At 41.8% G+C, this 26753-nt stretch overlaps 1 protein-coding gene across 4 annotated transcripts in view; it reads left to right on the top strand.

The window, feature by feature from the left end:
- LOC117766407 (alpha-1,6-mannosylglycoprotein 6-beta-N-acetylglucosaminyltransferase B-like) overlaps nucleotides 1-26753 on the top strand; it is a 111693-nt gene that overhangs the window by 34043 nt on the left and 50897 nt on the right. For all 4 annotated transcript variants that reach the window (XM_034593431.1, XM_034593422.1, XM_034593414.1 and 1 more), the window contains exons 3-8: nucleotides 5493-5643; nucleotides 14386-14495; nucleotides 17133-17209; nucleotides 17398-17577; nucleotides 19706-19870; nucleotides 26146-26315. In XM_034593431.1, coding sequence (XP_034449322.1) covers nucleotides 5493-5643; nucleotides 14386-14495; nucleotides 17133-17209; nucleotides 17398-17577; nucleotides 19706-19870; nucleotides 26146-26315 — 853 coding nt within the window. The remainder of the gene's footprint in view (nucleotides 1-5492; nucleotides 5644-14385; nucleotides 14496-17132; nucleotides 17210-17397; nucleotides 17578-19705; nucleotides 19871-26145; nucleotides 26316-26753) is intronic.

The following is a 26753-nucleotide window of genomic DNA, read 5'->3' as shown; positions in this document are numbered from 1 at the left end:
GAGAACATGCTGGCCTCAGTCCACATTGCCCTGAAGCTGCACCCCCACTACTGAACAAAGAGCTGTTTGCCCATTTGTACAAAGTTCGGTGACGCTTGACTCAGTATGCAGATCCCTGAATTGGAGAATCTGTTGTTGACGCCATTGTCAAGAATGCACCATTGCCTTCATTGATGACTTCACTTAGATTAGTGAGTCCCAACACCCCCTGCGACAGAACATGTCAATAGAAATAATGAGCTGAGTTCTTCAACAGTGAGGGCTCTTCTGGAGCCCTTTTAATATTTTTTATGTAATCTGTGATTGACATTGACAATGAACTTATACAAACAATATCCTGAGGCTCAAGACAGAAACCCGGAGGGGGAAATCGAATGCTTCTTGGCTTTTTGCGTTTCTGCAAAGTGCTGTTGTGCTGTCAAAGTCACAGTCACACACACACACACACGCGCAAACACACACACACACGCACACACGCACACACACACAACCATTTTTGACTCAATTGCCTTTAAGCTTGAGCAAGTTTAACTCCCTTCATCTCTGCAGTAATGTTACTGCTGCTGCTTATCTTCTATCTATTCCATTTTGCACTTTGTCTATGGCCACAGTGTCCTTACATTACACCAGTGAGGTCTGAATGAGGTTTCATATAATGGGGGCCGTCATTTTTTCTATATCATTTAAGCTTTCATTTTAAATTTTACTGCTTTAGTTCCCTTGGTCAAACACATTATAAAGATATCATAAAAGTGAGGCTGAGGACCCACTCTTCAAAGGAAGACCTCATTTGTTACAGCCGGTCATTTGCCATCCAGAGGAGAGCAGCTTCTGTGACTAAGTTTTGACACAGAGATTCGTCAAGAGACAAAGACTCACAGAGAACAATTAGCCCCCTGACCCAAAATGATATTTGATACATGAGAACACGTGGAAGACCTGTTCCTTTTTACCTGCAGTGGTTGAATCATTCCCATTTGTTCTGTTGCTGCACTGCTGATCATCACAGACGTTATCTTGGCGAGTACTGATATATTATACTGTGTTTACCAATCTTATATAGTCTCATCTGGTATTTTATTAACAGCCACCCAGACAGGGAGTCACACATTTTAACACTAATTCAAAGCAGCACGATTCTTTGTTAAAACAAACAAACTCTAAAACTGTGTGTGGGTGAGGTCATTTGAATGCTTTGTCAGAGGCTTTGCCAGGGATGTAATTCCTTGGGAAAAGCACAGAAGCTTAGAGGAGCCTTTATTTGTTCCACGCTTAACATAAGCTATAATTTCCCCAGCTTGGCCGCTCTTTTAATTTGCTTGACCCTTGACGGGGATGCCATCCATTATCAGCGCGTCACAAAGATCATCACGGGACCCATCGGCACACCCTGACACAGCGATCCATCACACCAAAGGATATGACACTTTCAGTCCCACACAAATGCATCTGTCGCTGTGGAGATAACTCACTGAACTTAGGTTTCCATCTGCCGCTGGAGGCGAATGGAGGCAGACAATGACCTTGCATCAGCGCTGTTAGGCATCGAGCCCATTGGCTGTAATTGCCTGTCAAGCAGCAGACATGGGCTTTGATAGAGCGGTCGGACAGTGTAATCCAGGTGTTTACTGTGTCAATGTGGGCTCTACCAAGAGCTCTGATGGGGGCTGGAAGGATGCACTCTGACCTTTGTGCCCCATCTGTCCAGAGCTGTATCATGTTAAGCTGTTTACTGTGTGTGTGGTTACGGAGGATTTAATGACGGCCTCATATTCAAGTGGACAGATCTCCCTTAACTCTCCTCACTTTGCATTATCACATGTGATAGTGAAGGTGTTTGGATTTTGATCACTTTGGGTAATAATTGCACCTGACATTAAAATGCATCTATAGCATACACACTGAAATCAGTTTGTCATTATTGTAAAGTAAATATCTACTTTTAAAAACTGCCATTTCTTTAGGAACACCCCATTTGTCTTGTTCATCATGTGCCAGCATCCTGACAGTCCATTTTTGACAAGTGTTGTGCTTTACACTTTTCTGCCATCTGTCTTCTCTGTGTTTGTCTTATTGGATTTTTACACACAATGATAAATCCGCTGATGGCAGCGATGACACTGTTGTCTCTTGCTCCTAACCACCAAAAAGTACAGCGCATAACCTCCTTTAAAACACTTTGTACAAATGAGTATTAGCAATATACATTTCTTCAAGTTCAATATAGCTAAATTATAAATCATATATAAATTGCTAATGCATTGTGCAAGTATGGTGAGACAGTATATACAATAATAATACACACTTGATCTATCCCACATTTGTAAACGGTTCTCTGCCCATGAAGAGTAGTTTAAAACCATTATCATTGTCTTTAATATGACAATATTAATAATGATGATGATAATAATACCATTACAAGTTAAGAATGAAATATTGAAGGTAAACAATAGCCAACAATTAAAAGCAGTTTGAAGATCACACAACATTAGGGCTGAAATATAAAAATAAAAATATTAAAGATGAGAAGAGAGTAAAAACCAAATAAAACAAAAGATTCTTAATTAATTAGAATAGCCTGCAAGATCAGACAAACCACAATTTTTGTTTTTAATTTCTTTGAACCTGAAACAAATCAACTGTTTCACCCAGTCCTATTAAAGTGTGTTTATTAATTAGCTTAAGCTTTTTGAACTCTTCATTCAAGTAAAATTGTTTCTTTTGGTTTAGAATAATATATATTATCCCATCTGGGGAAAAAAAGCGATGAAGAAGCTTTAAAAAAGTTAACATCTCTCCCAACCTCTGCTTCATCTCCTTAAAGGTACTACATGTCTCTTGCTCTTCCTTGTCTGTCATTATTCAGCTATTACAGTTAATTTAAACCAGGAAATCTATAGTTAACTGTGCATTTCTTTTATTACCCCCTCTTTCATGAGTCACTGTTCTCTCACTGAATCTCTTAAATGTGATGAGTTAAATAAGGAACCTTTCCATGTGCGTCTCCACCTCTTTGTCACCTTCCTCCTCGTTGTCGACCATTATGGCTGAACTCACAGACTCTGTGAACCTGTGAACCTGGCTGTGTCTGTCTAATCATTCTAATGAGGTCGGGTACATCTTTTATGCAGCTGGAGTTTATTCTACCTGTCTCCATTACTGCGTCTATGTGTGTGTGTGTGCTCCTTTGTGTTGAGAATCTCTTTTCAACTCTGATGGCCAGCTCATCTTTATACACACACAAAGCCACACACACAGAACTCCTCCTCTCTGTTCTCAGAGAGATCACCCTGTTTTGTTAGGTGAAAGAAATAAATTGGCCACCACACAGACAGGGACATAGAAAGGAGCAAAGAGCCTCGACGTAATTAGTTCCTGGCTTTTCATAACTCAGAGTTCTGGTGAACGTCTCATATGAAAAGGTTTCAGAGAATATAAAGTTAAGCCCATATTCAGACATCAGACTCTGGAGTGTCTGGCCTGAACAAAACCCTATTTATGATGAGAGATTAAAATAGAGCACTGGGTAACATACTGTGCTGAATGCTGAGGAAACAAGAATTAAAGCTGTACACATACCAAGACGTGGGATTACCAAAAGTGTTGGCTTTTAGACTTTAAGGATTTACACGCATGCTCAAGTGAAGAGGAGATACTCTTATTTGGTCCCACTGTAAAAGTGGGCTTTCTGTGGAGTGACTGTCTGTGTCAGCATCCTGGATGCTGCAAAAAATGACACTTGACAACTCAACTAAAAGCTGTGATTGAAATCTTGCGAGCTGATGGAAGAGGGTTGGGGAAGGGAGCCAAGATGGCTTAAGCAGAGGCATGTGTGTGGCAATAGGATCACAAGAGCCTTTTTTCGGACATCAACTCGAGACATTTCCCGGAGTTTGCCTTTCACATATGAAGAACGCAGCAGGAGATTGTCCAGGTCAGACGCACGTCAGGAGCAGTCAGATGAGGAGTGGTGTCTGTAGAGCATCATGCAGGAGCCAGGACATGACGCATACATAGCTCTCAAATCTTGTTGTCTTTCCAACTTGACCTCTCTGTTGGAATCTTCCACATGTATGGCTCCCTTTTGTTGTATACGAATATATTTCACGCTAGTTGCATGTAAGAAACATCATTAAAAGGCCCATCTGCGACATTTTGGACATTTTCCTGCTATATTCTCACATGAGCTCACTCACTCTCCATTGATCGAAGTCAAGGTAAAAGTTTGAAATAATCGCGATATTGATTTGAGGTCATATCGCCCAGCCCTACGTTCCGCTCAATCATGTTGTATGTCTGACTCGTGTAACTACTTGACCGTGTGACAATGTGTTTGTAAAGGCAATCGTTTCCCTCAGCCAGAGACTTATCGTATCATATCCTCTATTACACGTGTAGGGACCTTGGTCGCCATGGCAACCACCACTGGGGATTGTGTTACAGACCGAGTGCCACACATCTATAGAAGATGACCTGTTGGTGATGTGTGATTCAAAAGATCCCAAGGACAAAAATAAATCCTTCACAAAAGCAAACCTTGAAGCAAACATGGGAAGAGAGGAAAGAAAAAAGGTTTACACATCAAATGGCGAAAAGAAACGTCCAAACATTTATTACATTGGCGTTATGCATATTGTGAGGGTTCAAAAGGCTTCAGCTCATAAAACATCTTCTTTCAGTCTCTTTTACATATTGATTTCAGGTTCATTACATGTCAGCTGCCTCAAACAGTATTCATATTGACTGTATGTAAATTGTTTTATTCAGTAAACTACACCGTATTCCAACAAAGAGATGAGGGACAGAGGTAAAGGATCAAACTACGACAAAGTTTGGATTTCTGATCTACACCTCCCTTCTGGAGTATTGGCCTTTATCTGAATGGATAAATAGGGTCAATCTATAGGTAATACTCTCCTATTGCAACATCGCTTTTGCAATGAATGCTTATGTTCTGTTAAATAAAACCAAGTGAAACGTATTGGCAGCCATTTAAACAACCTGTGAACTGCCTATTTCTCCTTGTTGGTAACAGGCCGGCCAGAGGCATTATGTTTTCAAGTTGTCCGTCTGTCCCACCATCATGAAGACAATATCTCAGAAACGTCATCAAGGAATTTCTACAAATTTGGCACAAACCTTAACTCGGGCTCAAGGATGAACTGATTATATGAGTCTGAACAAACATGGGTTTAACTTGACTGGTTGCTGAAGACATACAACCAGTTTTAAAATGTGCAGAAATTGAATTAAAGACTTGTGCATTGTTTGGCTTAAAAGAGAAGAGAATTTACTTTTTATCTTTGCTGCCGTCTAAAGACAGTTGTCCAAATCAAAATCACCGCCAAAATCGACTGCAGCATTCTGAGCCAGAAGAGCTGCAGGCTCTGTGGTTATTGTACACGCTGTTCCACAAGGTTGCCATGCACTCCACTGTCCAGCTTTTCATTCACCTCTTGCCTCCTTCCTTCCATGTCTGTCTCTCCGCTCAGTGCTGGGGGGTGTGGAGTCACGTGGCGTGCTGAGGAAGATCAGTGACATGCTGGAGGTGATTCTGAAGAGAATGGACAGCCTGTCCAAACTCGACAACACCTCCACCACCGATGCACGGCGTCTGGATGAGCTCAGCTCTGCTATCAACAGGTAAGTTGAATATTCCTTTCATATTACAGCTTACAATTGTAACTACAAATCATCAACGCTCCCCAGATGTAAATGGTTAAGAGGGAGAGTAATTTATTCTGATGCCTGCAGCTTTTTCCGTAAGATATGTTACAGTCGCTCCAGTCAAGAATAGACATACACACCAATACAATAGCGCTAATTAGAAATACAAAAGAGTTTGTACGAAAATAGATATCTGCAATATGATACAGTATGTAAAAACATGTCAATAAGAATGTTGAAGACATACAGTTTAAACCATTATACCGTATACACACAAGGTAAGACGGATATTCTTTCCGAATAAAGTTCTAAATATGTTATACTAGTAGTGAAGATCAATCCTTGTTCAGCTCACAATAAAAACAGGGGAAAACAAAAGTCATTAGAGAACAATGCAACCATATTTTACATGCTTTATCTTTTAACCTGCAAAAACACCAGATATTTAGTTCAGTTAGAATTTTAAAAAATCCCAAATGCTTCTCTCACCAAGGAAACTCTAATATTAGCATAAATAAATGGATTCGATGGCTTTAATGAGGAGTATTGTTGCACTCTAATCAACAACAGTTTAACATCAGGAGTCCTATTTAAGATTTATTCCTCATTGTGATTCCTACTGAACATCGCCTCTCTCTCTCTACACCTCCACCGCTCCTTATTGTACTTCGCTCTCATCTTGACTCTCGTTTTTTCTCCTCCTCATGTAGTTACTTGTGGAAATTGCTGCCTATTACCTCAGAATTGCTGCTGCAAACAGACAAGTCTTGTATGACCTTGCCGCTACTGCTTTTATCAAACTACTCCTCTCTTTGCCCCCTGAGCGCCAAAACATCCAATTTGTCTTTTCTGCCTGACATTCTCCTCATTCCGACTCCCTTCATTTCCACGCAGCCCCACTGCACTCGCTGCAGCGGGGGTGATGTGATACGCACTGACAGAAATCCCCTCACTTCCTCGAACTTTGCTAAATGATCCCGGATAAACGCTCAGGTTCAGATCTGCGTCGAGGCACTAGAGCGGAAGGATGGAACGATTAATATGGTCTGGCATCGGTGTTAACTGTAATCAATGTCTAGTAATGGGCTGTTTAATGTGGAGGAAGCGGCTCTACTCTTAGGCGAGAGGTGCAACTCTGTGCCTATTGTCAGGGACTCTAACAAGGATGGTACAAGGATGTGTAACTGTAACTGAAATCAATTTGCAGTTATTGCCTTGAAGGGGGCAGTTTGGCTGCATGGAGGGTTATGGTCAGGATGTAATTAGGGTCAAATTCAAGCGCTGAAATCAATGGTGTGTGACCATCCAGTTCTAAATAGGTTTGTGAACAGTTTGCCCGTTATCACAAGACTTGTTGTCAGCCTGCGATTCAACAGATAAATACTTAGATGTATTGCGCCTCTCGGAATTAGTCCAAAATGATAGGATTGCATGATATGTGGCATATTTCAGATTTTCTTAAACTAACCATGTTGGTGATTATTATTTTTACATAACCACCAAAATCTCCATGTCTAGGACTTTTAAGTGTAATGATTCAATGGTATTCATTTCATTGAATACCCCTGCATGTTTCATTTGTAGATGTGCTATTGTTTGGGTGAAATATAGTGTTACTGGATCCGAGTAGCATCATACCCAGGTTTTAGTTGGGATGTCTGAGTGGCACAGAGGGAAAAGAGCTATCAGCCACCACTGCAGAGGGCCAGGCTTAATCCCCAGTCACAGTGCTTTTGGCATGGCTAGACATCCAATTACACACAACTGGCATTAAACCAATGGGCCGCATTTATAGCAGAGAACGCAATTTGTGATTTGCTGGTTTTCCCCCCACCCAAAATGAAACAGTCAATGACTAGTTGATAATGAGAAACAAAGATTTGTGATACTTTATTACATTGCATTCTGTGATCACGGTGCATAATGTAATCAGCTGCAGAAATGGGTTCTTCTGGATCAGTGTTATGAGAGTAGTAGTACAAGCTGTGATCACACCAACCAAATAAGTCGAGAACCCATAAGAATGACCACAGCTCCATTTTACTTGTCCAAGTTATTAAAGAGTCTCAAATTCCATCATCTGAATTTTAGGCCACAAAAGTCTTAAAATATTATGTTCTAGGTCTTGATTTTGTTTTTTTTGCGGCATACATAGTTTATGTGTCGTCTTTCTCAACGATACAGATATTAGCAGGCTGTAATACAACTGCAAACACGACCGTCATGGAACTGATAACTGAGTCTACAAACACCCTGGTCAGAATTTATCTTTGTAAACTTGGCCGTAGGAAAGACTATCGATTCTCATTGTCTCTGCCTGTAGTTTGTGAGATAACGTGGGGTTTCGAAGGTTATTCTCTACTCAGCTACTTTGCCTTATCTTTAAAGGTGGAGAAGTGTAAGTAATTCTGGGACTCTGATGATCCCTCATATTTACTTGTCATGGGTCTTCATTTTTTCTTTGTTTTAAAAACTCTTAGGTTTACCTTGCTGAAACCCACAGAAGCCCTGAGGATTATTTTAGCACTACATTGTAATTGAGGCAAACCATATAGTTTGTATGGAGATATGTTCTAATACGTTTATAAAAATCAAACTCAAATATCATTCGACAAGCAAAAGAAAACCAAGTTCAGTGATTGACTTCTGCAACATGCTGCACGTCTTACTTTCTTCTGAGCTGAAAAGTAGCTTTTTTTTGACAGCAGTACTTTGTGAACAATATGTAATCATAACCAGGACTTGCTGTGTAAAAATCCATTTCACGTTTTTTTGAGTACAGAGTTGTTTTGTATGGGCTAAATGGATCCTTGGAATGAAGGAGCTGTAATAGCTGGAGTGAAATTTCTGATGCAGAGAGCAAAATGAAAAAGATATTGACCAAGGAAATTGTAGTGGACACGTAGCACACACACACAAGCACACACACAGATGTTGCAAAGATAGAAGAGCAAGTAAATGCACACACACACACACACACACACACACACACACACACACACACACACACACACACACTGAAAGTCACAGTGACAGTCATTGGACTGAAGTCTCTCTTCAGTCCAATGATTTTCATTTCTCTGCTCATATCTCCTCGCCTTCTTTCTTCAAATGTTCTGTATTTTTTCTACCTCTCCTCTCTTTGCTCTCCATTATTGCTTTGTGTGTTTTTTTTTCCACTATAGTCTTGATACTTGATACTCTACTTCATGCACTCACACTCCATCACAACAGTGGGGAAATGTGCTTGAAAGGTTGGTGTGAGTGACGTCGTAAAATGTGATTTCTTTTTTCTTTTTTTTGGCCAGTGGGGAGAGGAGCAAATAGGAAGAGTGAGCTTAATAAAAACACATCTCAAATCCAGGCCAGTCAGGCACGCATTCGCAGAAAGACACACACACACACACACACACACACACACACACACACACACACACACACACACACACACACACACACACACACACACACACACACACACACACACTGGGCGGGAGTCTCATCTTCGTGTGAGCTTCATTGGTGCTGACACACTCCCGTGTAGTGGCGAATGGGACTTGATGTCTGAGGCCCCAGTCTGCGATTTGCCCATGGGGTAGCCACTCGTTAGGGCAGAAAATGGAGAGAGACCAACAAGGGAGGGAGGGAGGGAGGAGGGGAGAGAGAGATAGAGAGAGAGAAACGGACAATGCAGAGCCTGTAGAAAACAAGAGAAGGTAACATGAAGAAGGATGGGAGAGGATGCAGAGTTGATTCTCTCCATTTTACTGTGCAGCAGATGAGAGGGGAGATGGCTAAGTAAGTCTCCCCTTAGGCGTGCGCTCTCTGAAGATCACTGCTCTGGCTCGACTTTACCTATTTCTCCTCCTTAAGTGGCCATCAAAGCTCCGTCAGCAACAACTTTTATCCCAGGAGGCCTCAAGCACTCAAGTCAGTGTCATAGTGTAGATTTGCTGGCAGGAAAGAAGACAATTCTTCTTTAATTTCTTTTATTCATGTTTCCCCATTTCAGTTGCTCTATGCATAGATGTGGAGGAAATAAACCATGGTGCAAATTCTGTTCTTTGTAACAGTGTAAAAAAAATCTAGTTCATGCCTGTGTTCATTCATGCTTGTGTGTGTGAACATAAGTGGAATAAGGGCTGCAGAGTGACGTCTTATCATGACGTCAAGACATCAGCCGAACACCAGAGCACACACGGCAACACCTTGTCACATGGATCTGTGGCCCTGGACGCCGCTGGTTGATGGGACCCTGTCAGAGCCGTCCACTTGCCGTGAGAGGATGAGCTCATTAGATAAAGAGGGAGGCAAAGACAAATAAGGAGAACATGAAAGAATATTTTTTTTATCCTGATAAAACTTCTCTGTAGTTATCATTGATTTTCTCTCACCCCCCTTCTCTCCATGTTTCCACTCCTGCTTGGCACACGCCAGTGGATTTCCTCCCCTTGTTTCTTCTCCCCCTTCTCTTTCCTCCCGTTTTGTCTCCTCTCTGCTCTCCCTCAACTCAGTTTTGTTTCCCTCGTTTGTAAAAGAGCCAACTGTCTACGATCATCAAAAGGGAGGAAGCTTCATTGCGAGTAGCGTGCAACAGTGGGCCATCAAATATGTATATCCTCGTAATCTTTGATCGCGATTATTGTTTAATGTTTCAGCCAAGCTGTTTTGTTGGCTTCCACATCAAGGCGCACAGGATGCTTTTATTTTATCTCATTCTGTCTTGACAGAACACTCCCCCTGGTACTCTCGGTCCATTTGCAGTTGATGGTTGATCCACTCTTTATTATCTGCCTGCTTTCATTTCAGTTTCTCCTCAGCTCTCCTGCTGTATGTTTCTATATCTGCTGCTTTTTCTTCTTGCCCTCTTTGGATCTGCTTGTGCAAACCTCTCCAGTCTTCGGTCTTTCATCCTCTTCTCTGCCTTAGTCTCTTTGACTCGCTCCCTTTCTCCTTTCCCTGTGTGTTCTTCTCTAGGGGATAGGTTCACATTGTAGCAGACGTTTGAGGGGAGATTAGAAAGTCGCATCTTTTGGAGGCCAACTTGAGCAGTCACTGTCGAGCCCTTTCCAGAGAGAGAGAGTTTTATGGTAACAGCGGTTTCTCAGATAAGCAAGCAAAGGTGTTTTTTCTTTCAGGCCAAATACATTACAAACCGTACATACACACACGCACTGGGAGCTTTTGTTCGATGCATTATATTAATGTCTTAAAGGGGACATAGCATGCAAATTCCACTTTGTTAGTGCTTCTACAGGTTAATGTGGGTATCTGGCATGTCTACCAACCCAAAAACTCTGGGGAAAAAACACTCGCGCGTTTTGTTACGGTTCCTCTAAGTCAGAAACGTCATGCTTGAGTGACTCGATTGAGCTTCCTGGGTTTTGTGTCATAACAAGGCACTGGAAGTCTCCCTACATGGCCTTGGCCCACCCCCCACCTCATCCCCCCCGTCCCCCCACACTCGTTACGCCGGGTTTACACCGGACGCAGCGAGGCTGCGAGGCAGCGCAGCGCCGTTCCCAAGCACGCAGCCGCCTGGCTGTTCACACGGGACGTGCATTTCTCCGCGCTGGTCAGCCCCATAGACTGTATATATAAGGTCAGCCCGCGATTCTGCTTTCTCCGCTTGTTGTTGTACCCGTTGAATGTCGGCGTTCGGGGGTAAATGATGGTCTTCATAGCCCCCCCCCACCCCTCTCTTTCTCTCTCTGTCTGTCTGCTTGTGTGCTTGTAGTGGATGGGCAGAGGGGGACATTTAATTATGTGATTGGGAAAATTAAAACTCCAGGACAACAGAAGGGGAATACAAAGTATGGGATGCATATTTGATAATTTATATCATATAAAATATGTAATTTATATCGTTTAAAATCATGGGGGGAGAGGGGGAGGGGGGAGCTGGCTCATTAGCATTTAAAGGAACAGGCACTCAAAACAGGTCACTCTGTGGAGGGCTGTTTTATACAGGGTAAAAAGGGTGCTGTTTTATATGATCCTTGTGGTATTTTGACCAAAGTATGTTACAGACATTTCATTAAGACCCCAAGGAACCATATCAACTTGTGGTAAAATGGGCATGCTATGTCCCCTTTAAGATATTTTTATAGCCTAAACTTATACTGGCTCTCATTGTAAGATAATAGAAAGTCATAACTCTTACTAACACTTGCTGTATTTGCTTCACTTGCACTGAGTTGAGGAGTGAAATTATAATTACGTCTGTCGTATTGCTTTGAGATAACTCAAAAGCATGTTAGCTTTTTGTTAGCAGGTGACCAAAAAGTAATTTGCAGCTTTATAATCACACTGACAATAATGAAAATGAAGGTCTGTCTTCGATTAACCTCTGTGGGGCAGAACGCAAGAATTGTCCGCAAAAAAATATGAAACTAGAATAAGAGGCCATACTTTCACCAAGGCCCAACAGTCCCTAGTTAATTTCAATCCAGCTGCACCCAATTTCACACACTCATAAATATGTCCCATTTTCTCATCCAGATACATTTATTATTTGTTCAGAAATTGTAGAAAACATCAAAATCATCTTATCTCGCAATGTTTGAGAAAGTAAAACAAAAATTGAAGTAATGACTCCCTGATTCAGATCCGCACCTAAATGTATTGGTTTCTTCCCTGATCAAATTCAAACAAATTCAGATGATAACATAACCTCTTTTACGGAGGTAATGATGCCACATAATAACAGTTGATGGTTATTTCCTGGTGTTTTCATGTCTATAGCAGAAAACTCTATGTGCAGTCTGGTTTAAAGAGACAGGTGTAAGTGTCAGTATCTCACAGTCTGAGACCGTGGCGCTCTGCCAGAAAACTGTGGATTGCTCCCTTCAGGCTGGGAGAGAGTCAAGTGGAGGAGTTTAAGTATCTTGGGGTCTTGTTCTCGACGCTGCTGTATCGCAGCTGCACCGAAGGAGACATTGTTGCAGAGAATGCTCAGCCTGATTGTGAAGTTCTCCATGTAACATCTATTAACATCCCATTGTTTTCTGCCTGCACAGATGTCTTGTGCCTTCATTTGTGCCTACTTGCTGGTTTAAACCGCCACTTACGGAGCTACTTGTCACCATATGGGATTCTTTAAAGGTCAAAGTCTTGTGGGAACAGAAATGATTTATTTGTGAAGTTTAAAAACAGCAGGAGAGATGCATAACAATTTAACACAACCAACAAAGAGGACAACAATAACATTAAATAAATGAATTAAAAGCAAAATGCTAAAATAAGGTAAAGCCATATAAATATAAGTCTCAACCTGTTTTAAAAGCCAGGGAGTAAAAATGTTTTTGGAGGCAAGTTTTAAAAGTGTCCTGAGTTGGTGAGGTCCTGATGTGGAGGGGCAGTAGTGCAGAGTAGTGCAAAAACGCTAAATCTGGAAATCATTCCTAAAATGTACTGGGAGCCAATGTGAGGAATCCAGAGCAGGTGAAATATGGTCCTTCTTGCATCTGCCCGTAAAAAACTGAGCCGCAGCATTTTATACTCGCTGCAGTTGAGACATCAAAAACTGTCTGACACCGTATCACCAACACAACACTGAAAATGTTCCATATTATCTTGATGAGTTGAAATTCACTTGAGAATTGGAACCCCCATACGTGCAGTCCGCGAAGGAACGCAAACAGCAGCCGTACTCGATGTAAAAGCGACAAAAGCACTCTACATGACTTCTTAATTTCGCGTCAGCACAGTTTTACTTTTTGCAGACAGCTGTTGCCCCTGAAATACACTTGCACTGGGGAATAGCGTCTTGTCTGTTGCAGCAAATATATTAAAGAGCACGCAGACACACTCAGCGATGCTTACGTGTGACACTTACAAAGCTGTTAATGGAGCATGGAGACTGCCTGTGACTGTGATGGCTGTGATGGCTGTCTCGCTTTTTGTTTACACTTTGTTAAGCAACAAATGCACTTTCCTCGCATATTCCCTCGGTTCCATGATTTTTTTTTTGTGTTCGTTTTCATGCAGCTGCTGTTGTTGGTTAGGTTAGTTAAGCAGCCGTGCACACACACACACACACTGGACTCAAGTCATTAAATAGACTTAATGGGCACAGCAGTATAACCGTGTATGGGCTTACAGGCTTGGTTTTGCATGCAGTCTATTGCTCACAAACCAGATGCAATCAAACACATAACATACACATTTCCCACACATCTTATTAAGTGAATGGAAAGTCTCTCGCCCTACAAAGGCAAGTGGTATTAACAGCGCAGGTCTTTTTCTATTTCACGCTCCAACCAAGTGTCTTCCAATTTGCATCCTACCCTAACACTTCTACATCTGTTGAGATGTAAAAAAAAAACAAGGGAGTGAGGAGAAGCAGAGGAGAAATGGCAGGGGAGAAGAGAGAATAGAGTGAGACAGAAACAACAATGAGACGGTAGTGAAAGGGTGGAATAAATGGAGAGGAGAGAGACTGGTCCATGACGGAAGTGAGCGAAGGAGAATGTAAATTAAGGAAGGGACTGAAGGAGGAAGTGAAACAACTGAGGTGATACCAGTGGGAGAGGAGAGAGGTTTCAAGTATCAGCTGTGTGTGTGAGTGTGTGTGATAGAGATGCTTTACTTCAAAGCAGAGCTGTTTGCTTCTTCTCCTTGGCACTCTGCTTTGAATTGAGTTCACATTGTGTCAGTAGTGTAAGTCATTGTCACATGCCTTTATCTCTTCTTCATTGTGTTTGTGTGTGTGTGCAGGTTTCAACCAGCCGGCCTGGTGGAGAGGATCCAAGCTATAGCCCAGAACGTCTCCAACATGGCCATCAGGGTGGAGCAAATACTGCAAAACAGCATGGTGCAAGGAAGAGGTACATTGTCATTATCATCACTGTGAAATACCCTCGTATTTTACCCTCTTATTTTCGACACTCAGTTGTAAGAATAGAAAAAAAATAAGTGCTCCATATACACAGGCTTGAGACCTCCTGCAGCGGCCGCAGGTTCAGTTCCAGCTCGGCCAAATGTCTTCCCTACTCTTTCCCCCATGTCAGGCTTACACTCTCCTATCAATATACAGTAGGCCAAATGCCTAAAAGAGGTGAGGGATATAGTGAGTGTATGATTCATGATTCACTTACACAGCATCTCTCATACTTTATTAAGCCTGGGGGAAATAATCTAGGACTCCATTGTACTGCGGACCCAAATTACAACAAGCTAAATAAATGAATATAAACCACCACTATATAAAAATAACTATAAATAGGCATATACGCCATATCTAACACACACATCCAGAATTATTCAACCGCCTTAGATACATTGTAAAAACCTTTAAAGCCACACATGGCACCAGCCAGTTGCAGTGACTGCATGTATGGCAGAATACAGGCAGACCACACAAGTAAAAAGTACACAAAGAAAACTGATCTGACATGGAGAGATGAAAAAATCACTTGGTCGAACTGAACTGCTGAAGATCTCAAATGTGTTGGATTCCAGTTTTCTAATTTGACATGTAAACTAAGAAATAGAAAAAAAAGTGAATCACTCTACATCCCACTCCTATTATGTTCTGCTTGAATCCCAGCTGGACTCCGGGACAGCTGTCAGCTTGACTGGAGCAAAATGAAGCTGCTTGAAAAGAGAATGGAAGAGAAAACAAAATTGCAGATATACAGATACACAGTGAGAGAAAGAGGCACTTGTTTCTTGCTGATTTTCCTATTTGCACAAAAAATACACACCTACATTCTTTTACACAAAATCAAAATAGTATTGGAACAATGCCTGATTATTCCACTGAAACATCAGTGCAGATCATGAACCTGTGTTTGCTGAATTTTTTCCAGCATTTACTTGTATGAAAACCAGCCCAGGAAGAGTTGATAGTGAAATAGTTGGCTCTGCTGTGTGCTGATGTCTTTCTCTTACTCATTTTTAATCAAATCAATAATATTAATTTTAAGCTTGTGACAGTTCTGTTCTCACTCACTCACTCACTCACACACACTCACACACACACACATACACACCATCATAATCATTCTTTCTTTCTTATTTTCCTCTCTGTTTTTTCTTCTCTTAAGGGTAATTGCCCAACATGATAATAAATCAGCATTACATCTCCTTTTGTTTTCCCCTGCTGCATCTGCGGGGACGATGGCACACGCCAAGATGAAAAGGCTGCTGCTTTCTCTAATCACAGATGAATTGAAACAGCGCCGGAGGACTTTATTATCATACGGCTCAGTGGCGGGTTATTTATCTCATGGTCAGACGTGTGCGAGAGGCAGCGACAGCGAGAAAAAGAGGCGCAGAGGACATGATTAGAATTTCCTGCCCCCTCAAGCACTGACAAGGCTTTTATGTTCTGTCTTGCAAGGACAGGAGTCAAGTTTTTATCTAGTTAGCTGACCGCATTTCCAATTGTCTCTGCAGTGGTTCCTATTGTAATCATATTTGTAGGCTGTGTGTGTAAGTGTGTAAGTGTGTGCGCGTTTCCAGTCAATGGAGAGAAGCCCCAGGGAAGACTTATGTGGAGAAATGTCTCTTTTTCATTAGGCAAATGGAGACAGACGGAATCTGGAGAGAAGGCAAATGTGTTGCTCCAGAGAGAGACAGAGGGAGTGAGGGAGGGGCTTGAATGACACAATGAGAAAATGAAGCTGCATAGGTTCTTTCACGGACAATATATTTTCAGTTCTCTCTCTCTCTCTCTCTCTCTCTGTCTGTCACTCTGGCCCCTTCTTTTCCTCACATCAGCAGCAGAGAGACAGTTAACTAAGTCAGTGAAGCAATTAATGCAGTTCAGTGCAGCCTAAGTGAGTAGACATATTTGCTAACGTAACCCTAGGACACTCGGCAGCGGTGGGAGACGAATGGCTGTGCTGCCTCGTCCATCCCGGTGAATAGCATGCACCGCAGTAGAGCAGATGTAGTGCAATGCACAGTGATTTATGGGCACCGGCATACACTGGAAATGATGATGTTAACCGAGAAGGTGAATCTTGCCATAAAATGCCCACAAACGAGTCGAGAAAAGTGGTTAATGTGATTGATACAGTCCTGTTGGTCAAACGTTTGTCGATGGTCATTTTGTGAAAGTTAATTGATTCAAACTTCCATTTTAAAGGGGATTTGACACGCACCATATGTTGGTCAATGAGCTGATTGATAATGTTACACTGGCTCATTGCTGTTGGAATCATTAGTTTCACTGGAGAATAAATATTCACATTAGAAGAGATTTCAGTGAGCTAAGCTTGTGAGCCTGTAGACTAATGAAGCAGCAGTAAATGTGGGTGGAGCAAACTCGTGCGATTTGTATTTCAATCACAAAAATATGCCAATGATCGACTGATCGTTTATAGTTGGATTTAATAAAAGTGGAAGTTGATCCTGGTGTTTTGCAAGCCGTCTTCTAGTAGATCTCCAGCTGACAAAAAATAAATGAATGGTTTATAACTGAAGATTAAAAAAAATCCCTCCCTGTGTTTTTTCAGCAATCAGAGATGGGACATCAAGCCAGTGTGACGTGCCAAGAGACCCACGCTTCCCAGAGTGTCCTGGGAAAGTAGATGTAAGTGTCAATCTGTTTATTATTATTCGAGTAAAGTTGGGCTGTTGGTTTCAAAATGTTTCTCACTGGAGCTTAAATTACAATTTTTTCCATGACCTGGTAGCAAATGTTCTGGAACCACTTTGATGGAGAACATCTGCTTGTTTGTTTATGTGTGTGTGTGTGTGTGGATGCGTATTTGTGAACAGTGGATGCGTGCCCGTTGGACATCAGACCCTTGCTATGCCTTCTATGGCGTTGACGGTTCAGACTGCTCCTTCCTCATCTACCTAAGCGAGGTGGAGTGGTTCTGCCCCCCACTGGCCTGGAGGAACAACAGCAGCCCCCCCACACAACATGCACAGCTGCCAAAGGCCCCCAAGAGACAGGTGAGGAGACTACATACAAACATGCATGTACATGTGAATATCACCAGACAGCAAAAGACAACAACTATGGACATGTGAGAACGTATGTAGATCTATTTAGAATCAGACCAGGTGAGTGAAAGGTGTTAGATAGAGTAGAAAAGAGTCTTCTGAGCAGTCAATCAATATCATTTTAATGCTCAATGTTAGATACGGACATGGAGCCTTCTGTCCTGTCTCTGTTTATTTTGTCAGTATTTATGCACGTCTTCTGGAAGCTTATGGATACGACAAAAACAGACACAAGTGAGAAGTACCACCGGAAATTGTAAGGGGCAGTGTTAGCAATAGTTCAAGGGATTTCAATGGTGCCAGCACAAACACAGATACAGTGTATGAGAGTATCTCTCTCTGTGTCTTAATTAAAGTAAAAAAACACAGTTTTCAGACTTTAAAACTTGTTTGAGTTGTAAATCTAGAACTCCGTCGAGTCTACAGCGAGAATAAAATCTGGGTTTGATCGCATCATTGCCAATCACTGAGCAAATTTCTCTACAGCTGTGAGGATGTGCAGGATTGGGCCTGACAGTCTGATTCACTCCAGACGGTGATTTGATGCCGCGCTGCCGTATGAAAACACAACCTGTATTCAGTGGTAGCGGTTTCACAAGGAGATATGACAGAGCATATTTGGCCCTGTTTAAATGTTAGGATCTGTCACCAGGACAGCTGGAGGCCCGATTGAGAGTATATTGATCTGTTCTTGGCCTTTACTTCACTTAACCTGGATACTGACTCTACCCAGTTAATACCCATGAAAGCAAGTTACATTTTCTTTTGAGGTACTTCACTCTTAAATTATTGTGAAGGTAGAAATTAGGCCAAACAAATGTAATTAATAATTACTAGTAACCATTACTGTGTTTCGTCACATCATTTTCCATTTAGTCTGTAACTACTCTCTCATTTAATTTACTGTAGAATATTTGTTGAAGACAAATAAACCACATATAAAATCAGCAATGTCTTTTCACTCTAGTATTTTCCCTCAATTGTTGCATTTCTACCTTCCTCTTTAGACAGCCTGAAAAGCACAGACAAATTAATAAATAGTAGTCATCACAATTTCTGCAGTACCAATCAAAAGCAGGGGGATGTGGGTTGTTTTGCTCAGGAGATGCTGTTAAGTAATATGAGCATAAGCAGTTGGCCCTCGCGGCTATATAATAGCTAACCTTCATCTGACCTTGTTCACTCTCAACCAATTAAAACAGGCCTGATCCTTCTCATCCTTATCTTCTGCCCATGGAGGTCATGGATCAATGCAAACCTTTAATTCCTTATACAAAAACTAACACAAACCAACACAGTGTGTGCTGATAGCCTGTTTATAATTTAGTAGAGTTTAGAAGCATATTAGTCTGTTCTGAAGTTGTTTCCTTGATGTGGATACATTAAAAGTTCATGCTGTGACTTTTCCTCAGTTGTCCTTGCCTTGAAAGAACCACTTAAAGTCATCATACTTAATTTAACAGTCAATCACAGGAGAATTGTATGACCTATATTTTGATATTACCTTCTTTGTTCCTCACTGTGATGACACAGTACAACCGAGGCTGCACTCTGGGGCAGAGTCCGTGCATAATGATGTGTTTTGGATTTGGATGGACGGAATAAGCAATGTCTTAACTGCACACGCACACACACGCACACACACACAGAGTTTAAAGTGGTTTGTATAAGAGATGTCACAATAACAGAAATGTGGGATTTAAAGATGGACGACGTGACTGCTCCACAAAAGTAAAGCCAAAGCATCTTGATTGCCCCCTGGTGGCTGGTTAGAGTACCGCTTCCTACATGTTAGTTGAGGGGACATGGACCAAACTATACAGGGAAAATACTATACACGTCATATAAATATTTCTCAAAGGTTGTTTTGTAAAGAAAACCCAAAAGTTAGATAGATAAACTGAACCACAAGACAACACGAAGACAATTACATGGGAATCTGTCCAACCGCTGTTGACACACCAATTACAACCTCGTGCTGGCGTTAAGAGAAAAGTGAATGGATCAACAAAGTCAGGAGGATTCATCCTCTGGAAACCATAATAATCTGTTCAAATATCCTCCTTCTCCCAACCAGGCTGCTTTCCGTACAGACCTCTCTGTACTTCTGGACCAGGTTGGGACAGGAAAGGAGTCACTCAGCTTCATGAGGCGCCGAATCCGCCGCCTCGCACAGCAGTGGGCGACGGCCGCCAACCGCCTGGATGCTAAGCTGGAGCAGAGATGGAGGGACCAGAAGAAGGTGAGAGAAACTGAAGAGAGATGAAGACAAAGTACTGATGGATAGATGATAGTGGATGCATGTTTTAGTCAGGTACCATAATAACTTTTTTTGTCATGGCTAAAAGTGCAGCTGAGAAAAGCTGTGAAACATGAAAAACAAATTCAACTTGCAAAGAAAAAATTAATAATGGGACTCTAAATGATCTACCAATGTCTCACAGTGAAATGGGTGATTCCAGAAAGCTTTTCCTTTCAAAGATAATAGTTATGGCAAAAACAGTTTTCCACTGAAGTAGTTAGGCACAAAAAGCTTTACTCAGATGCTTCTTGAAGGTTCTCAATTTGAATGATAAGATCTATTAGGAGAAAAAAGATAGAAGAGGTAATGATAGGTTGTCATCCATCGCTGCAGTCTGCATTCTTCCGTTGTAGTTGATGTGTCTTTCAATGTGTCTTTCCCTTTTAAAAATGGTTTCCAAAGCTGTGTACGGTAAATTCAAAATTGAATCCAACATTTGGTAAACCTCATTTTGTTTGCATCTAAAGCTTTTTGGCATATGCATGGCTAATTTGTGGTTGTTACCATGTAAGTAAGGAAGGTAGGAAAGAAAGACAGAAAGAAAGAAAGAAAGAAAGAAAGAAAGAAAGAAAGAAAGGAGGAAAGAAACAGATAAATGAAAAGGCGGAAGAGGATGCCAAGCATGTGCCAGTGCCAGAGGGAGAAGAACAAGAGAAGTGGGGAAGGATACTGTAGAATATGGATTAGGAAAGGATTGATGGAGGGAGATAGGGGAGTCGTGAGGCACAGTGGAGATGAGTAAGCAACAAAGACCAGACTGGGCCAGTTTTCCTGTGGATATTTCATTAGAAATTGGTTAAAAACAAAGCAAAATGTAAGGCTGTAATTTAAAGGCTTACTTTTCCAAATGCCAGCGAAAGCACGATGTGATTAAAACTTCTTAGAGTCTTGCAAACTTTTTGCCTTACCTGTGAAATGTCTTTTCTGCAATGAATAGACTCATAATCCTTTAGTTGAGAAACAATGATCAATATACCAGGTAATGCAAGAAGGCAGATCAAGCACACATGCTGCCTCGTCTCTCTAAAATGTTTTCCTCTGCCTCCATCTCTCTTTAAAATAAGTTAACAAGGGTGGAAATAGTCCTCCGTCACTGTGATTGATGTTCTCCTTTCTTGCTGTGCACAGAGGGGATTTGTTATCCTCGATCACGGTTTGTGTGGCTGCTTGAACAGAATATATGCCACCGAAGCTACTGCTGCTATCTCAACAACAGATGTCCTGGTGTTAGTAAGAGATGGCCTCGCCTGTCAAAAGCTGTTTATCACAATAATTAGCAACGGAAGTAAAAATGTGTTCCTATGTCTGTTTTTTTTGTGTGTGTGTGTGCTAATACTGCTGCTGCTAGGATATCACTGCAACCAAAGCTAAGGGCAGAGCCCCATTTTTTATTTCATTTAAAACTATTTCTGAGTTGAAAATTAAATCTCCGTCTCTTCCAGTCAAATTTACCTTCGTCCCTCAGCGGAGGATTTAATTTAAACTTTAAAATAAGCGCTGTTTGAATTTAATTAACTCTGACCTCCTGAGAAACAACGAAGCTGTCTGATGTGAATTGACTGTGGCCCTGTGCTTGCCTAACCAATGTCTTTGACCAAATCCCCACTTTCAATAGCAACTTCAGCATTCTGCCTCAGTGTGCAGTCTTTGCAGTTCCAATAAGGCTCTGTTGATTCGGTTCTGTGTCCTTGTTTATCTTTTTCTTTGATTGCAAGCGGAGTTAGAGGTTTACTCACAGAACAAATAAATCATTCGAGCAGAGGCCTGAGTATAAAGAGAGAAAGGATCAACAGGGAGAGGAAAATTAGAGAAAAAGCAAGAGGATTCTTTTCAGCCGTCAGCGGCAGTCTCAAGGACAGGGAACTCTGAAGCTCGAGTTGAAGCAGAAGACATTTTCTACGAATATATTCGAGACGTTTGACGGACGTCGGAGAGATTTTGCGGAGTGAAGATGAAGCCTATGTTAAATATTCTTGGAAATCTCTTTTATTTCACAGCTAATCTGTCAATTTCCTCAGTGATTGAGAAATTCAGAGAGAACACAATCAACCCTTTGTGCACTTAACTTCAAAGCAGTTTCTGAAAACTCTTTTTCTCCATTGTTGTTATCAAACTTAATCAAAGAGCCCGTTCAACCACTTTAACGTAGCTATTATGAAACAGACTGCTGTTCTCTCCTTTCCGCCTTATCAAGGAGACATATTCACCTGAGCTGTGGCATAATGAAAAGGTTTTTTAGAGACAGCAGAGCAGACTCAAAGACAGCGACCTTAACCCCCTGTTACATTACATTTCATTTAGCTGTTGTGGCAATCTGTGGCAAGTGCCTTTGTGTACATCTGTGCCTGCTTAGTGTGCACTGAGCTGTCAGTGTGTTTGTCAGCATGGGAGAGTTCATTGACCTCTGACTGATGAGATGCAGATATTTGAGGAGACAAATGGAATAGAAGGTGAAGTGTGGAAGCGTGTGTGTGAGACAGAGAGAGAGAGTGTTTAGCTGTGTTCAGACATGGACTTTACTCTTGATAATCTCCTGACATTCTCCAAAGGGGCTTTATGTAAGAATGAAAATGTCAGAGTGAGAAGCTGTGGATGTTCTCTGGAGTTTCTCCTGCCGGATCCCTGGTAAAAGCTCTGGATAATGCCCTCTTTCTGGAGGATTCACTACGAGGGAGTGTACATCTTGATGGCGTTTCTAACATGCAAGGTAGAAGACACTGATGAAGATGTCAACAGAGAATTTGGTGATAAGGGAGACGCGTGATCTCCACAGCGGTAATTAATAAGCTACGTCCTGCATGCTGCGCCACCCCTCACTTGAACAATCCAGAGATCTCTATGTTATTTTGAACGTGTCTGACCTGGAGAAACTCCTGCTGCGTTGTTCATATGTAAAGGACAAACTTCAGAGAAAGTTAGAGCCCTACTGTGCGGATATCCTCCAGAGTTCATGTGAAAGTTAGAAGGAAAGCGGTTGGAGGAATATGGCAATAAGGGTAGAAGGAAAGACGTGAGGGGAAAGAAAGAAGGGAGAGGACTCTGTAGAGGGGGATAAGAGAGAAGGTGAAATTAAGGGTAGAGTATTGATGGCTGGCAGTGCCAGCTTGTGTTGCCACCCGTGGACTTCCATCAAACAGCTGCGACCTTCACAAGGGCCACAGTGCATGAGTGAACTGGGTCACGCACACACACACACACACACACTCAAGCACATTCAAATCGCTTACGGATGCTGAGACAGGCATTAGCATTCTTGTGTGGTTAGCCTGTTAGTGATGAGTGGAGCAGAGCAGAGCATAAGTGGTACCACATCCTTAAGAGCCACTTCAACTCCCCTGCTCTCGTATGTAAGCACCAAGGACTTTCCAAGGATTTTTTTTCTGAGACACACATCTGTGTTACAGTACATAAAACATTTCTATCATCAGCACATGAAAGACATGAAACAAGATTAACTTTTCAACAGCCTCTCCCAGATATGTAATCAGGAAACATGTTTCAGAGCAGCGAGGAAAAGACCTTGATTTGTGCCATTAAAGTTGAACACACAGGCAGGCAGATGGGACGTTGTGAAGGTGAGCGAAAGGTTTGAGCGTGAGTGTGTTGTTATCGTACTTCTCGGTCCGTCTCCATGGGTTTGGCAGGTCTTTGTGTTCGATTCCCACGGGACATTGACAGTGGCGAGCAGCTTCAGATCCGGTTGAGAATCTCCCCCGAGCTCAGGGCGAGTGTGTGGGCATCCACGCTGAACACACGCAAACATGCCCAAACACACACAGGGGTCTGACTGGAGCTCACTGATGTGTGTCTGTGTTGCTCTGAAACAAATACAAATGAACAAAAATTCAATCGGCACACACGCACAAACACCATCTGGGAGTGCCGTAAGTCCACGGCATAAAGAGCTCCACTCTAGTGTGTGTGATCGGTTTCCTGGGGGAGGCAGCTGGCCGTCATACAGGAGTTCATGAGGAAGTACAGCTTAAGCTTCAGAGTTAGTCTCTCTGTTGCTCACTTCCCATTGTGTGGCTTTCGCAGCCGATGGTTTTCAAGCGAAAGCACAGGCAAATATGTGAGATTGAGTTGGCGTTGAGAGTGTGTACCAGTGATCTGCAAGGGCAAAAGCAGTGCGATCAGCCCACGCTAGTTTCTCCCCCCTCTTCACTCAAGCTATCGATCTCTACTCTGTGATATAAAGGTTACTTCTCCTGATATGTTTTAAGTGAACTCCATTCTAATTGTACTACCAAATACAACAGATTTGACATTAGCTAATTGAGATAAACACTCACTGTTGGAGAGAAAGTGAAATCCCTCTTTAGCAGTTTAGATTATGGGTGAAAGTTACCACATTTTGCAAAGCGTTCATACCCCCCTGCCTTTAACTTTGCATTTGTGTGTGTGAATGCCAGTTTTATAGAATTAAGTCCACAGTTATTCAGCTCTGCTGCCATAATATAACTTGATATTTCTCATATCCATGTGTCGTTGTTGGCTCCCTCTGTCTCGACTTTTGCATGTTGGCCAGTGTTTGTGCGATACACCCTCACCACTGCCATCACTGCTAAGTCAAGAGCGTCAGTAGTATTGGTTTCATGAATTCTCACTCTTGCCATCTGCCACCCAAACTGTAATTAAATTTCACTTATCTTTTTTTATGAAGCAGAAGTTAATAGAGCAGGCTCATTAAATCAGTTTTTTTTTTTTTTTTTTACGCCAGCTGGAGTCTCACTGGAGTTTCACTCTGCTTCACACACACCATTGTCCAACGTTTTACACACATATTAACCATGGGACATCAGTGGAATAAGCATTTGTACTGCATGTATAGGGCAGTGTACACAACCTCTTAAAACAGTTGCGGCAAATGTAACAATATAAAACACTGTTCCAGAGGGGTTACCGCGGTTTTGTCTCTGTTTCCGTCTGACTGGATCATCAAATATGTGATATGTGGGGGCGCTGTTTGTTTTGTGTCCTGTGGGGGCGCATAAGAGAGCACATTGCAGTAAAAGCTCTCGGAAGCTTCTCATCATTACCTCAGTTGTGCAGGTACAGACTCAGGAGACACGTACACTGACATACTCGCAGAGAGAGAGAGAGCTACAAGGCGAGAAGCCGCCATCAAACCTTTACGGCCAATTCCACAAAGTTGACCCTGAGCTCATTAGGCATGTTGCATGATGAGAGTTGCGGGCTCCATTTGCCAGCCAAAGCAGCGGGAGGTGTTCATGCTGCGTTAGCTAATCAGGATTACTCAGCAGAGCAAGGTTTGGACATGGCTCTGTCTAATCCGCTGTGAAAAGCAATGTGTTGCTCATTTCTCGGTGGGCTGCTCTAATTATGCAGTTGCCAGGCGCACGTGTGACAGGACTGTATAGCCTGTAAAATGCAGATTTGTAAAATAATGCAACAAATTCACTGTGATAAATTCCTTCACATATTTTATACTTTTCTAAAACAGAAGGGATTTTCCCTTTTGGTTGTCAGGGAACTACTAGCAGTTATCTTTATAGACATATGGTTCATGGGAGATGAGTTTTACAGTACAGTCCATTATGATGGATTTCTACATGTGCATGCTATTCCATTGGGGCATGGGGGGATGAGTCATTGAGGATTTCAAAGAATTAGTTTTCAGTTTCCATAATTTCTTTTTGGAAGAGTCTGAAATTCTAATGATTTTAATCCTCAAACTCATTAAAACAGTTTGAACGGCTGAAGCTTAACTTTCAAGGGGCTTAACTTTGCTCACACACACACACCGGATATAAATAACATAACATGAATCAGATTGAATTAAATGGACTTAAAAAAAACATTGCGAGTATCAGCCAGACATGTCGCTTGTAAATTGTGTAAATTTAATGGGAAAGACTATGGAAACCTACTGTCTTCTCTATAGTTTGCTTATCATCAATTGTGGGGGAGTGCGAGTAATTCCCAGACTCTGATATTCCTATATGTCTAGGAATCTGTCTACATATCTGTTGTGACAAAACGTTTGTTTAAGTAAGTACAAGAAATCATGGCCAAAACTATAGGAATGAGACAGAAGGATAACTAGTATCTTTTAAGTATATTCAAGTTTTTTCAGGGGTATATTATTTAGTTCACAGAAATGTTTTTTGCAGTCTGTATAGCTCTCATCTAGAGAGTCCATAGACATTTCATCTGAGACAGCCACAATACATTATGTCCCTGTCTTTCTCTAGATCCTGGTCCATGTCGGCTTCCTGACGGAGGAGTCTGGAGATGTTTTCAGCCCCAAGGTGCTGAAGGGGGGTCCGTTGGGAGAGATGGTCCAGTGGGCTGACATCCTCACAGCTCTCCACGTCCTGGGACATAACCTGAAGATCTCCATGTCTGTCAAGGAGCTGCAGGGGTGAGTCACTGTCTGCTAAATGCACCTAACAGGTTCAACTGTTAGGTATAGATGGATTCATGGATGTTAACATTTAGCTGCTGATTTGACTTGTTTGTGTTTGTAGGCTTTAATTAAGTGATATGAGATATGGTGTATTTTTGCAGTCATCAAACGAACCCTTTGCAGCGAACCAGTGTTTGTTTCTCTGTAGAAAAGAGAAACTAATGAATGTCACTTGTTATTGTAAAAACTTCAAACACCAGGGCTGTGATAGTAACAGTTATTATTAAAATTGTTGATGATAAAGGATTAACTGCTGAAAACCAGAATAAACCGCCATCAGAAATGAGCTTAAGATGAACCTTATCCCAATATGCACTCAAATTGTATGGGTGCTTCTTTGGGACATGCTCCACCCTTCTTTCAAAATGTCATGGTAATCGGTTAAGTAGCTTT

The sequence above is a fragment of the Hippoglossus hippoglossus genome, chromosome 1, assembly GCF_009819705.1.
Source record: "Hippoglossus hippoglossus isolate fHipHip1 chromosome 1, fHipHip1.pri, whole genome shotgun sequence".
In the NCBI taxonomy this organism is placed as follows: domain Eukaryota; kingdom Metazoa; phylum Chordata; class Actinopteri; order Pleuronectiformes; family Pleuronectidae; genus Hippoglossus; species Hippoglossus hippoglossus.
The sequence above is the reverse complement of the archived record's forward strand: the minus strand, read 5'-3'. Positions and strand labels throughout refer to the sequence as shown.